The sequence below is a fragment of the Danio rerio genome, chromosome 6 (assembly GCF_052040795.2).
Source record: "Danio rerio strain M-AB ecotype USA chromosome 6, GRCz13ab, whole genome shotgun sequence".
Lineage (NCBI taxonomy): Eukaryota > Metazoa > Chordata > Actinopteri > Cypriniformes > Danionidae > Danio > Danio rerio.
The window spans coordinates 4,458,978-4,473,395 of NC_141026.1; the positions used below are offsets into that span (position 1 = coordinate 4,458,978).

At 36.0% G+C, this 14,418-nt stretch overlaps 2 protein-coding genes across 12 annotated transcripts in view; both read left to right on the plus strand.

Annotated features, from left to right (window-relative positions):
* The first annotated feature begins 614 nt into the window (after positions 1-614).
* Positions 615-10,475, plus strand: erich2 (glutamate-rich 2). 8 transcript variants are annotated; one of them, NM_001326452.1, is given in 11 exon segments: positions 615-813; positions 1,238-1,289; positions 2,683-2,722; positions 2,891-2,927; positions 3,093-3,188; positions 3,301-3,423; positions 5,723-5,817; positions 5,947-6,119; positions 7,939-7,996; positions 8,092-8,163; positions 10,133-10,475. In NM_001326452.1, coding segments are annotated over 11 exon segments (921 nt in total). In that variant the 5' UTR covers positions 615-805; the 3' UTR covers positions 10,300-10,475.
* Positions 10,476-12,314: 1,839 nt separating this feature from the next.
* gad1b (glutamate decarboxylase 1b) overlaps positions 12,315-14,418 on the plus strand; it is a 34,696-nt gene continuing 32,592 nt past the window's right edge. The window contains exons 1-2 of one of the 4 annotated variants that reach the window (XM_087255137.1): positions 12,315-12,607; positions 13,598-13,725. In XM_087255137.1, the coding sequence (XP_087111263.1) occupies positions 13,650-13,725 (76 nt within the window). In that variant the 5' untranslated portion in view covers positions 12,315-12,607; positions 13,598-13,649. 4 annotated transcript variants of the gene reach the window in all.

The window sequence follows — 14,418 nt, forward strand, 5'->3', positions numbered from 1 at the left end:
TGTTGAACACAAAAGAAGATATATTGAAAAAGGCCGAAAACATATAACTGACCATTGACTTGCATATATTTGCTTTTCCTGGAAGTCAAGGATTACCGGTTTTCATTCATTTAATTTATTTTCAGTTTAGTCCCTTTATGAATCTGGGGTTGCCACAGCGGAATGAACCGACAACTTATTCAGCATATGTTTTACACAGCGGATGTCCTTCCAGCTGCAACCCATCACTGGGAAACATCCATACACACTCATTCACACTCATACACTACGGACAAGTTAGCATGTTCCCCTATAGCGCATGTTTTTTGGACTTGTGGTGGAAACCACCCGGAGGAAACCTACGCGAACACGGGACCCACGCGAACACCACCAACTCACCCAGCTGAGGTTCGAACCAGCGACCTTCTTGCTGTTAGGCGACAGAGCTACCCACTACATACACTACAGCCCCTACATACAATATAACATAACAAACAGGTGTCAGACTCATTGGCGATTAAACGTGATTTTTTCACAAACGTTAATGAAGCACTTCATGAAGCAATTTTGGACGTCGTCAAGTTAAACATTGGTTCCGGAAGACACACGTTTGCCCTCGGATTATTTGAAGGTGACGCCTGTAGTTATGGAAACAGCACGCTTGTCCTGCAACCTTCCAGTGCTCTCTCAAACTACAACAGCGCTTCAGAAAGTCGAACGAAACTTCAGAAATGTGCTAGTGTAGGCACTATTTAATAAAAGTACCCTTTCGTCTTCTAAATACAGACGATATATATATGAGAATAAAGTTAGACACATCGCACAGATGAACAGGTAAGAACAAGCGACACTTTACACACGACGGTTTAATGTATTAGCCTAAGTTATGTCTTTTGCTAACGTTCAACTCATGTTTTCTACATTATCTAACAAACCGTTTATATCTGTTTTGTTCCTAATACGTGGCTACCTTTCTTCGTTAACTGTAAATGTTGCTAAATGTGGCTGTGATAGTGATCGAGGCTTAAAAAATTCAGCAGAGACTTGAGTTACAAGCAAGGCATGAAGACTTCAGACTGATCTAATTGCCCCCAAGTCGTATAGTTAGCCTATAAATATGAGTTAAAATAACATTAGAGCCCGTACAGTCGACCTAAACTATCTATTTATGGTCACAAATGTGGTTTAAATTGATAGGAATATCAGTTAAATTAAGTTCTGAACAATGTCTGCATTTATTTATCATTTTATTATTAAGGTTACAGTGTGTCGGAAGACCCTCAGAAGTCTCATCAAAGCTCAGTGAAAAGGTCAGTTTGCATATGTAGGTCATGTATGCTTATTAATAGTATTTTTTTTATTTATTTATTTATTTTTTTGCTTCACGAGACGAAAGAGTTGTTTCTGATACTAATTATTACTATACACTCACCGGCCACATTATTAGGTACACCTTACTAGTACTGGGTTGGACCTGCTTTTGCTTTTAGACCTGCCTTAATCCTTTGTGGCATAGATTCAACAAGGTACTGGAAATATTCCTCAGAGATTTTGCTCCTTATTAACATGATAGCATCACGCAGTTGCTGCAGATTTGTCAGCTTCACATCCATGATGCGAATCTCCCGTTCCACCACATCCCAAAGGTGCTCCATTGAATTGATAACTGGTGACTGTGGAGGCCATTTGAGTACAGTGAACTCATTGTCATGTTTAAGAAACCAGTCTGAGATGATTCACGCTTTATGACATGGTGTGTTATCCTGCTGGAAGTAGGCATCAGAAGATGGGTACACCATGGTCATAATGGGACAGAGATGGTCAGCAACAGTACTGTATGCTGTGGTGTTGACAGGATGCTCGATTGGTACTAATGGGCCCAAAGTGTGCCAAAAAAATATCCCCCACGCCATTACACCACCACCACCTGCCTGAACCGTACAAGGCAGGATGAATCCATCCTTTCATGTTGTTGATGGCAAATTCTGACCCGACTATGCGAATGTCACAGCAGAAATCAAGACTCGTCAGAGCAGCAACGTTTCTCCAATCTTCTATTGTGCAGTTTTGGTGAGCCTGTGTGAATTGTAGCCTCAGTTTCCTGTTCTTAGCTGACAGAAGTGGCACCCGATGTGGTCTTCTGCTGCTGTAGCCCATATGCCTCAAGGTTGGACGTGTTGTGTGTTCAGAGATGCTCTTTTGCAAACCTCGGCTGTAGCAATTGGTTATTTGAGTTACTGTTCCCTTTCTATTAGCTGAAACAAGTCTGGCTATACTCCTCTGACCGCTGGCATTAACTAGGCATTTGCACCCACAGAACTACCGCTCACTGGTTATTTTCTCCTTATCGGACCATTCTCTGTTAATCATAGCGATGGTTGTGCATGAATATCCCAGTAGATCAGCAGTTTCTGAAATCCCCAGACCAGCCGTCTGGCACCAACAACCATGTTATGTTCAAAGTCACTTAAATCCCCTTTCTTCCCCATTCTGATGCTCGCTTTGAACTGCAGCAGATCGTCTTGACCATGTCTACATGCCTAAATGCATCGAGTTGCTGCCATGTGATCGGCTGATTAGAAATTAATTAGAAAATATATTGAATTATTAGCAGTTATACTGGTGTACCTAATTTAGTGGACTGTGAGTGTATGTGTTTATATAACTATTTAATCAGTAACATTTTTTCCTGTTTTTCTAAAGGAAGTTCCACCCTTGAAACTATTGAGCGCCAGCTCGGGAGGTACAATAATCTAATTATTATAATCTATACTTGCAAATACGATGCAGCTATAGCAACTGTTTAGTATCGTTTAGCAGTTATACACACATGACGACTGTCTACCCTGATTTCCTCAAGGCTTCTTATTTTTTTGAGAGGTTGAATGACATTACCTGCTTTGTTCTGTAGACCCAGCAGCAAAAGAAGCAGTGGAACGGAAAGCAAAGTAGGTTTAAAACTGTGTTACTAGGTCACTAGCTTTTTACATTGTTTGAATACAGACCACTAATAAAGGAAGCCTGGATTTTTAAGAGAGTGTATGCAGTAAGCATTATTTGCTTTATAAACTATGTGCGTGTCAATTGTATTCAGTGTTTTGGTTTGATTCTAGGCAAACAAAACTCAAAATAAATGAAAAGACAGAAGGACAGGCTCCTGCTATAACCTCTGAGACAGCATCAAATATGAAACTCAGCTCTTCCACAAGGTAAAAACAGACATTTATAAGACTGATTAATTAATATAAATCACCCATTTAGCTGTCAGTGTATTGTTGGATTTACAGATCAACCGTTATTCAGATGTTTTGTTTTGTGTAGGCAGCAGAAACCAAAACCTGAGGGAAAGACAGATGGGATGGATTCTTCCTTAACAACAAAACAAAATGCTTTCCAGAAGTCAGAAACATCAAATCCTAGTCTCAAAGCACACAGTTCTAACAGGTAAAAACCGAACAAAATATTCCAATGCCACTGTTTGGCTTTTTATGATACAGTATTATGCTTCATTTAGTGTCTAATAATGCTCGTTGAATGTAAAAGATCTGGATTCTGAACAGTCTTAGCTGAAGCTTTTACTTCAGTTTGTTGATGGACTTCCAACTGAAATTGTATATTGAGTAGGGGGACGGGGCTTGTTTTTGCATAATTTTCTCATTGTAAACTAATATTAAGAGGGGTGTGGTTAAGGATATTAATATGCAGTTGCTATGGAAACTCTCGGGTTGATGTCAAGAGAAGGACTGACACTCCAAAAGAGTAAGCAAATGATCAGACTTTGCTGTGAGATTACCAAATCAAACACATTTCTTTCAATAGATTAACTAGCATGTTTAATTGTTTACCTTACTAATAGCAGTGTGAAGGAGACGCAGTAGGTAGTGCTGTCGCCTCACAGCAAGAAGGTCGCTGGTTCGAACCTCGGCTCAGCTCAGTTGGTGTTTCTGTGTGGAGTTTGCATGTTCTCCCTGCGTTTGCGTTGGTTTCCAGAACACTGGGTGCAAATAGCCACCCTGCAAATTAAAATTTGTACTTTTTTTGCATGATTGCAAAAACAAAAGGCAAACACATACTGATAACAGTTGATTTCATGTTTAAAGCTTCTTTTTTATGTTTTCTGAAATTTATTTATAAACTATTATTTTCTATGAACACGTTGGAATAAATAACATTTACTGCCAGTCAAAAACAAAAAATGCAGAGTCGGTGTCAATGGCGTAGTGGAAAGTTCACTGACACATGTACTCCGGTGTTCACTGCGACCCGAGTTCAATTCCCACCTTGAGGTCCTATGCTGATTCTTCCCCTCTCTCTGCTCCTCACACTTTCCTGTCAATTCTCTCTACTGTCCTGTCAAATAAAGGTGAAACCCCCTAAAAATCATAATAAATTTTTAAAAAGCCTAAATCAAGCAACCAAGCCATTGAAAAAAATCATTAAAATAAAGAAATACCATAAATAAATAAAATAAAAAAGGTAGGCATCATTCAGGTGAAGTGGTTTAACCAACCAAATTAATAAACAATTTTATCAATTTAAATATATTACTTTAATTTTGTTATTGAACTGATAATAATAACATTAAAAATAGCATTTTTGGGCTGATATTGATATGGTTTTGATATCTTTTTTGTTGTCAGGTTGTCTAAAGCAGGGGTTTCCAAAATTTTCAGCCCGCGAGCCCAAAAATAACAATGCCCACACAATAATAGGTCTAGATGAACATGAGCATACTGACAACAGAAAAAAGTGCAACCATCTAACAAGCAGAGGCTATAACTTAGTCATTTATTTATTTGTTTCATTTAATATTAACGTCACCTTATGAGACTAAATGTTTTCAGCACAAGTTTATTCTTGGATTAATTTTGGAGACCACCACTTATAGATCATCCTCAATGTTCAGTTGCCTGTATTTATTTTTGATCTATTTGATCCATAAAGGTCTTAGAAAGTTAACCCTAGTGCTATAAAATCAATCTGCTGTGGCTGACGCTACTGCTGTGTTGTTAATGTAAACACACCATTCCTATGAAAACAATTGAAAGGTTGATGGCGTTTTATTGGCATGTTGTTGCTTTTTAAATGTAACTATTAACTACTATTTTCATCTTCTGTGGGTTATGGATGAAATGTGGTAATTCTAATAGTTTAAAAAATTTATTTGACTTTTAGAAATCACCAAGTCATTCTCCCACGACCCCCACTTTGGGCACCACTGCTCTAAAGGACAATCCACAAAATCTGTGCTAATGAACAGCTAAAATTCTGTAATGAAGGTTTCGTTTCTGACATATGCTGTAAGCAGTAGATCAATGACAACAGACTGAAAATCAGCTGACCAATCAAAGCAGAGCAGGCTATTGGAAAAGCAGGATCTATACCAGATTCTCAAATTACCATTTCAGACACTGTGAGAACAGATGTGATGTAAACCTAATAGAAAACTTAGAAAACAAACTTAGGAATCTTTTATGATGACATAATATGAGCACTTGAACTTTAAGCAACACTTGTTTTTTACTAGATCATCGGACTAGATTCCCAATACAGAACGGAATATGAAAACAAGCACATTTTTAATTTGAGTCTACGAGTGGTTTTTGTATTCCAGTCGACGTGCTCTTTGGGTCATGCATGGGATGTGGTTTATGGGCCGTACATGCATAAAGCAGGGAAGCTGATGGCATTCATTCGCTCCAGTGATCTCTAATAGTTTACCTTTTATCACCCATTTTTTCAGCAGCAGAGAGTATAATGCCTCTAAAGCTCCGTCCTTCAGAAATGTAACCACGCATGGACATAAACCACCCAAACAGGTTCCCTCGATTATGACAGGTACTGAATCTGTTTTCTCCTTTAGTCTTTTTAACACATTTATTGTTCAGTCTAATTCGTCAAGCATTTTGCGATTCTTTTGAAATCTCTACGGACCAAAAAAATTATTTTATTTTTTTTTAATGTAAGCACTGGAAAAACAAGAAGAATGTGAAGTCCAGTCAGAAAGTGTGCATGAACTGCACACTCAGGCCCCGGGAGAAGTGCTGTCCGCAAATGACAAGGAATCTCCTGAGGCACAACATGATGAGGAGGAAAATGAAAGCGATGAAGGACTCGTACCGCTAGAACTCTTTGCAGAGGTGAAGCAGTGGGACATATCATTAATATTTATACATTTAGCAACACTTACAGTTGTCGTCAGAAATATTAGCCCTCTTGAATTATTAGCCCCCCTGTATATTTTTCCCCAAATTCTGTTAAATGGAAAGACTTTTTTGGTCACACTTTATTTTAAGGGTCAGTTTGTTGATTTTGAATTACATTGCATCTACATGCCAACTAATTCTCATTAGATTATAAGTAGACTGGGATTAGGGTCAAGGGCGCAGGCCCGGATTGGCTTATCGTGAGGACCGGGAGAATTCCCGATGGGCCGGTCCGTTTTTTTGGCCGCTGGTGTCTCTAGCTGCTTGCACTCTCAGTACTCGCACTTTTTTCATTGATTTATTTATTTGACCATAGCCTCCCTCTTTTTATTCATTATTTTGCCGCAGCTTTGCTCTTTTTATTTATTTTCTCGCAGCCCTGTGAGCAAAATGCTGCCTGCAGGTTAATGATGACAGCGTCACCTTAGGGAATATAAGAATTAGAAGAATTAATATTAATGAATATTACACCTGCTCAATGAAAATCAGAGGATTCACTACATAATAAATCTGACATAACTTGATCAAAATCTAAAAAGGGAAGAAATCGACTGTATTTTTAGTTTCAATTAAAACAGCATCATTGTGGTCTGTTGGTCAGCACGTTGCGTTACGACACCGTCAATCCGAGTTTGAACCTCAACTTAATATTAATAATTATAATTTTTTTAGTGTTAAGATGTATAATACTGTTTGGGTTACTTATGTAGGTGTAAATATCTTAATTTCATTTTTTGCGTGGCCACCGTTAGAAAAGATATTGCAGGAAAGACATGGTGATGTTTAAAAGAAAAGTGTTTTAAAGAATAGAGATTTAGCACCGACATATTTATGAAAAACATATGAAGTTCTAAATCAGCTGTTTCCTTGAAAAAGACTTGATAGTGTCATTACAAACTGAATTGGAAATTGACTTATTTTAATATAGTCAGTCGGGAACTGAGGTGGGCGGGTGTAAGGCTTGAAACTCCAGGGCTAAAAAGGAGTCCCACTCCGGGCCTGCAAGGGCGTCACACACCGAATGCTCCACTCAGCACCACGCCATGGTGCGTACATGACAGTTGAAAATAGTGTAAGTTGACATGTACTTGCAAAGTTTCTTATGGTCAGTTGTGTGTTGTATGTTGATGTCAGATGTGTTGATGGAGCAGTATCAACAGGCAGTCTTCTAATACTCAATGGACTATCAAAAGAAAGTGTTACTGATTTTTTTCAACACATTTCTAAACATAACTCATTTCTAATAACTGATTTATTTTATCTTTGGCATGATGACAGCACATATTATTTGACTAGATATTTTTCAAGATACTAGTATTCAGCTTAAAGTGACATTTAAAAGCTTAACTATAATTAGGCAAGTTAGAGTAATCAGGCAAATCGTTGTATAACGATGGTTTGTTCTGTAGACAATCAAAAAAATATATAGAAGGGGGCTAATAATTTTGACCTTAAAATGGTTTTAAGAAAATAAAAAAATGCTTTTATTCTCGCCAAAATAAAACAAATAAGTTTCTCCAGAAGAAAAAATTGTATAGGAAATACTGTGAAAAATTCCTTACTCTGTTAAACATCATTTGGGAAAAAATATTCACAGGTAGGTGAATCATTTTGACTTCAACTGTATATCCAAAATGACCAAAAGACAAAAAATAAATAAATAGATGAATAAATAAATGTATTATTGAGCCAACAATATTTTTCATATACCAAACAATGGCAGGTTACAACTAGATTTATTTTCTAACTCCAGTTCCTACAGGCTGTGATGATAAAGAATTACCAACTTGCAAAGAAGCTTTGTCAGATGAGTAAGTAGACATTTGAATTACTTGTTTATTAATTTATCTATTAAAATGGTCTTTTGTCAAACCATGTCTTGATGCTGATGTTTTCATCAATTCAGTTTTAATTTATGAGCCCCAGAACTCAGAAGCCAAACGGTTCCTTCCACTCATTGAAGAAAAACTGCTGATAGGTAAGATTATAATCTATTTATTTTAGTCTATTACTTCTTATCTTTGGCAAAAACTTAGTTCATCTCAAAATGAAAACTGCCAGTGTTTGTTGTACCAAGCTCATAAGACTTAGATTCATCATACAAATGAACAAATGAAAGTCTAATCACAGATTTTTGTTGACTGATGATGTCTAAAGTAAATCCATGCACCAAAGTCTTTTCAAGACATTTCATGATAGACAGATTTTATATACTGCTCAAAAAAATAAAGGAAACACTTATTGTGTTGTTTAAGTGTTCACTTTATTTCAAGAATTCACACTTAGCTCATGATTGATGCATAGCTCCTCGGGCTCAGGGCTCACTCTCTTTCACAGGGCGAAGGGAGATTGAGCTCAGGTTGATCTCAAAACTCCCCCGCTGCTGAGGTTAAGGTGAAGTTCCTGAGAGTAAGACATTTAGAGAGAAGAATTCAGCTTATTTTTCTATAATATAGTGCATATTTGGATGGTGGGAGGAAACTGGGCAACCTGGGGGAATCCCCTAATAATTTTGACCTTAAAATAGTGTTTGAAAAATTAAAAACTGCTTTTATTTTAGACGAAATAAAACAAATAACACTTTCTCCAGAAGGAAAATATTATCAGACATACTTTGAAAATGTCCTTGCTCTGTTAAACATAATTTGGGAAATAAAAAAATAAATAAAATAAAATTCAAAGGGGGGCTAATAATTCTGACTTCAACTGTATATAGTGACTTGGGATCCTTTGTTTGGAGGATTGTGATTAGCTAATGAGGGCCAGCTGGGTCAATCATGAGCATGTGCTTTTCTTGAAATTAGTTTAATATTTAACTTCACTTTGTTTGAACAGTATATAATCACAAATAAATCAGTAAACAGAAACAGAAACTCAAACAACTTGATGCGTAAGAACAAATCTCATTGGTTAATGCAGAAGTTACAAGTCTTGCTGTGTGACAAGCAAGAATGAACCTCATTGCTGTAAACACTGATCAAGGTTTTTTTGTGATTAAATTACAAACAAATATGTTAATTTTACCCTGTGAAAATTGTAATTTTAAAATTATTAGGTAAATTAACTATGTGCAGAATTATAAAAATTAAACTTAACAGTTGAATGAAAGAAAAAAATAATGTAACAGTTCCAAGTTACACAAGTTTACTGTCTTTTTTAAGTCTGCTGATGCTTTTATAGAGCTAGTTCAACCAAAAACAAACATTTACTCGCTATTTGTGCACCCTTAAGTGTTTCCAAACCTGTATGTGTTTTTTTCCTGTTAAACAAAAAAGAAGATATTTTGAAGAATGTTAGAACCCAGTAACCATTGACAAATACTATGGATGTCAATGGTTACCAGTTTCCAACACTTTTCAAAATATGTTATTTCGTGTTCAAAAGAAGAAAGAAACAGGTTTGAAAAGTGAAGGGTGAGTAAATGATTACAGGATTTTCAGCTTTGGGTGAACTGCCCCTTTTAGGCAATGGGGTTACTTAGTTTTTTGAGAAAAATAGCTAATTTGTGATTGTGAAAGTGATTGTGTCACTTTTGAGAACGTAGACCTAAAAGTTCACTTAATAATTTTATTATGTCTGTTTGAATGTTTTGGGTGAATAGACTTTTTAAAAGAGGATCATAAATCTATTTAACAATATCTTCATTTGTCTTATGGATTAAAAAATATAAATATCATCAGTGTAAGCAAATGATGATTAATCCTATATTATTTATTACAAATTTTCCTCTTTTATATTTCAACATTCTAGCTTAGAAAGATTCATCTTCAAACTGCTCTAAACAAAGTGTTTTGTGAAGCTCTGCGCTGAAATGAAATAAGCCAAACTCATTAGAAGCAATGTTCCAGATGGCTAACTTTAATAATGTGTGTGCAAAAGCAAATGATGACTGAAATTCAAGTGCGTTGAGTTTACCTTCTTCATATGGATGTCATCAAAACGTTTAGAAGCGGATGAAGAATCGGATGATGATGATGATGAATCTGACACATCTGATGATGATGATGATGATGATGAAGATGATGATGATGATGATGATGAGTCATCAGAGAGCTCTGACACAGATGAAGAGTCCATTGACAGCACAGATGATACATTATCATCTTCATGCTAAATTAGCATCTGGTGGAGTGAATGTCCTGCATCACAAACATTATTGCTTATATGTCTTGTGCTCATAAACAATGCGTGATCTGTTCAGCATCTCATGTATGCAGTTTTCTCAATTGCTGACTGCACATATTCTGTGTGAATTGTGTATTGTGAATAAAATACCCATTTCAAGCTTAATTTTTTCGGTTTATTTGTTGTAAAAATGCAACATAGCGCCATCTAACGGAAGAAAACAACTATATCATTTCCTAAATTTACCGCTCACACTAAAAGTTGTCCAAAAAGGCTCAATAACCATTATTTTGAGACCAATTGCACTCTAAAAAAAATCTGACTTGTCGTAACCCAAAGCTAGGTCAAATATGGACAAACCTAAAATTGGGTTTATTTTTTCAATTAAATTTAACACCTTTGTTAAATATACAAACTCCTTTTAACCCAACGATTGGGTTTGTATTTGACTCTACAACCTAGCATTTATTTTCGTGAGTGTGTAGTGTATAGTCTACAAAATCCTATTTTTTATATTTGATTTTAACTAATTGATGCTGCAGATATAATTAAAAACGAATAACTAAATATTTTGAAACCAAATCTAATCTTCAAATGCTTAAAGTTACAAAAAAAGTTTATATTTTATATTTAATTGCATATATACAGTCAAGCCCTATTCATACCTATGGCAAATTCTGACTTAAAATTTTTGTTCAAATTTTAATAAAAGCTGAGAAAAATATTTGTTTGTTTTTCCACAACCTCTTGTACATTGTCTTATTATATTTTGGGAGAACCCGGTGTCCTGTCTGATTAATACAATCTGCTGGTTAAATAAAAGTGACTTTGAATTTGCCAGGGGTATTAATAGTTTTTAATAGTTTTTAGCTTAAATGTACACAGTTCACTCCCCAAATCTCTTTTAAAATAATATTTTCTATAAGATGCTTTACAATATTATATGTGTGCATATACATTGAATTAGTCAGTACTGAAGCCAAATCTGGAGCTAATCTAACAAAATAACGTACAGTAATGGTTTAAAGATTAGCAGACCAAATTTATATTAGGGAAAAATATTAAATACCATTTTAAAAAAAACAGATAAAATCCAAAAAAAATCTGTTGAAATATTGTAGTTTTGCATTAATTTAATTGCATTATCTTTAATTTCTAAAGATGTTCTTTGACTAAAATGTAATTTTAATAAATATATCTGTTTAATAAATCTGTTTTGTTCAAATGCACCAATGTATATATTACCCATATTCACTGAGAAATTGGTTCAAATATTTATTTTTAGAATGGGGTGTACTCATATATGCTGAGCACTGTATATATTTTTATTTTGCCCTAGCTAATGTTGAACACAACGCATGCATTGGCAATGTCTGCATTAAATATTTTGTGTGCATGTTAGGACAATACTTAAATGTGTGCGTTTGTAGAAAATAGCTTTTAAAAAAACAACATCCTTAAAAACACTGACTGGAGACAACTATAGCCCATGCAGTGTCGTTTTGCGCGGAGCTGTCCAGGTGCTGAAAAGGCTTCGGTGAAAAACTGCGCACTTTACAGCTCACCGCATGAAAAGTTGTCGTCAATTCTGACACGCTGATTCAGTAGAGCTCCTAAAACAAACGATCTTACAGACAAGAGCAGAGTGATTTTCCAGGGCGCTGCCCAAAAATCCTTCATTCAAGTTCAAGTTGGTCTGCTCTCTGCTGCCACCTTCTGGTGAGCAGTTCCAGATGCCTCACGTTATAACTAACGCTGATCCACAAGTAGTGCATTAAATATATATATTTGAAAAAAAAAAACTAATTAGACTGGAATGCTTATATTGGTTTATGACGTGTCTAAAATAGTTATTAATAAATAAAAGAAACTATCAAAATGTGTTCTCGTTTTCATCATCACTCTCTCTCTTTTCTTTCTCTCTCACTCACTCACCCTTTTCTCACTCCCACGGTGTTTTGACGTGTGTGTGTATATATACATGTATATATTACTCGGAGAATTAAACTTCTTGTGTCCGATGGCTTGAGTCCTTAACAATCAACAGAGTCGAGATAAACCCGTGGATCTAAAACCCCTGGACAAATACAGCCGAAGTGATTTTGGAGATTTCTCCTTTACCCCCTCTTTGAAGGATAAACACTGGATAAAGATTTAACGCTGAATGGATTGTTATGCTCTTCCCAATTATTTTGGTTTTCCCATGATAAGAGTCTCGCAGCAACATCACGCGGTGTGAACCATCCTCCGTGTGCCATTTTTACAGGATTTTACTGTGACACCTGTGACTCCGTAAGGTAAGCGCTCACCTTCTCTGTTCCCATCTAAATGTTCCATGCAGAATTGCGTTTTTGTCTAGTTTTACGATGTTAGGAAGATTATATTTGAAAGAAGAGTTGTGTTTTATATATAAATCAGATTTAAATACATATATGTACATATTTAAATCAGCTATTGTGATTATGTGATGATTGGATATGGCAAAATAATGATCTAAAAATATGCTGTAATTTAACACATGAGCGGCGCAATGATTTTTGCCTATATATTTCGCTCAGTGAGCGATGCTCATTATTTGAGGATATTTAAAGATCATCTTAATTGAGAAATCAATAATTTGCATTTTGTCAATTCATTTTAGCTCTCCCCTTTTCTTTGTGACCTTCTAAAATCACCTCACACAAAAGAAATGTTATTTATCATCGCCATCATTAGACTAAAAATACCGTCAGAAGGATTATTTCTCCTTTGTTATGATGTGGTTGAAGTGAGCAGATTCTTCATTTCTTGGTTTTAAATGATTGGATTTAAAGAGCTCGTTACAGAGCCAATTAAGTCAGACTTCACGGTCTGCTGCGCGCTGGAGCTCAGAGGAGCCGGTGCGTCTGGAGAACACAGCCGGACTGCCATCCTAAATAACAAGTTAGCCTATATAGGTGGGATTATTTTCAGAATTTACTTGCATACGTATTTTATTTTGGATTATTTATTTCCTCTGTTGTGTTTGCTCGCGCTTTTGGGGTGTGCTGTAATGTGCGCTGTTCAATCAGAGCGCATTTCTGAACATGACAGAACACTGAGTGCGCGTAACGCAAGACAAATTATCCTGTGCTGAAGGAGAGTGAATTACAGCCATTTCACAAGGGGAATCTGATGCGTGAAATTATGCTTTGGAGAAGAGGAATGCTCGCTTTTATAGCTGCATTTGAGATTTAGTCTAATTTTGTGTCTGATTTGTGTCTGCACTTTTTGTTTCTGTCCTAATTCTGCATATATTCTCCGTGTAGTGTCAGATTTTTCCCTTCAGTCTGAAAGCATTGAGGTGTTTCCCGTGGACTGATGGCGTCTTCTGCACCTTCTTCCTCGGCTGGTGATATGGACCCAAACACGGCTAATTTACGACAACCTGCCACAAGTAGGTCTCTCTGGATAACGCGTTTTTCACTTGGCTTGTTTACTCCGTGGGGTGGCGATGTTCATCACTGCCTTAAAAAACACACCGCACCGTGTGAAATGTCTATTAGCTGACAGATCACCTTACAGCTGGAGAGACGAATCATAAATTATCATAGATAGACAGAAATGCTGGGTTGTTTTAACCTAGCGTTGGGTCAAATGTGGACAAACTCAATGTCGGGTTTTTGAAATGCGCACGTTGGTTCATATTTGACCAAATGCTTAGATAGATAGATAGATAGATAGATAGATAGATAGATAGATAGATAGATAGATAGATAGATAGATAGATAGATAGATAGATAGATAGATAGATAGATAGATAGATTTTAATAAAGATAATAGGTTTTTAATAAAGGAAGATCAATAGATAGGTGATGTCTAAGACAAAATTGATGCCTTATTCTATTTTGCGGTGTATATATTTGTCTTAATTCATACCAGAAGATTTAAATAATAAAATAAAATGTTACTATCATTTTGTGTACGTTTTGCATTAAATTGGGATCCCGTTTTTATAACAATGGTGCTATTTGTTGGCACGTTTTATGGTGGCTTAAATAACAGCAATCAGCCATCATCTGCTTTCAACAGTCCCACCTCAATAGCGTAATTACCTAAAATTACCCGCCATTACGCTCCACTTCACGTT

Excerpts from the sequence above, each read along its gene's own strand:
- erich2 (XM_087255723.1), top strand. Across the intron at positions 1,290-2,682 it reads CATCAAAGCTCAGTGAAAAG|GAAGTTCCACCCTTGAAACT; the intron begins GTCAGTTTGCAT and ends GTTTTTCTAAAG. Across the intron at positions 7,997-8,091 it reads AAAGAAGCTTTGTCAGATGA|TTTTAATTTATGAGCCCCAG; the intron begins GTAAGTAGACAT and ends TCATCAATTCAG.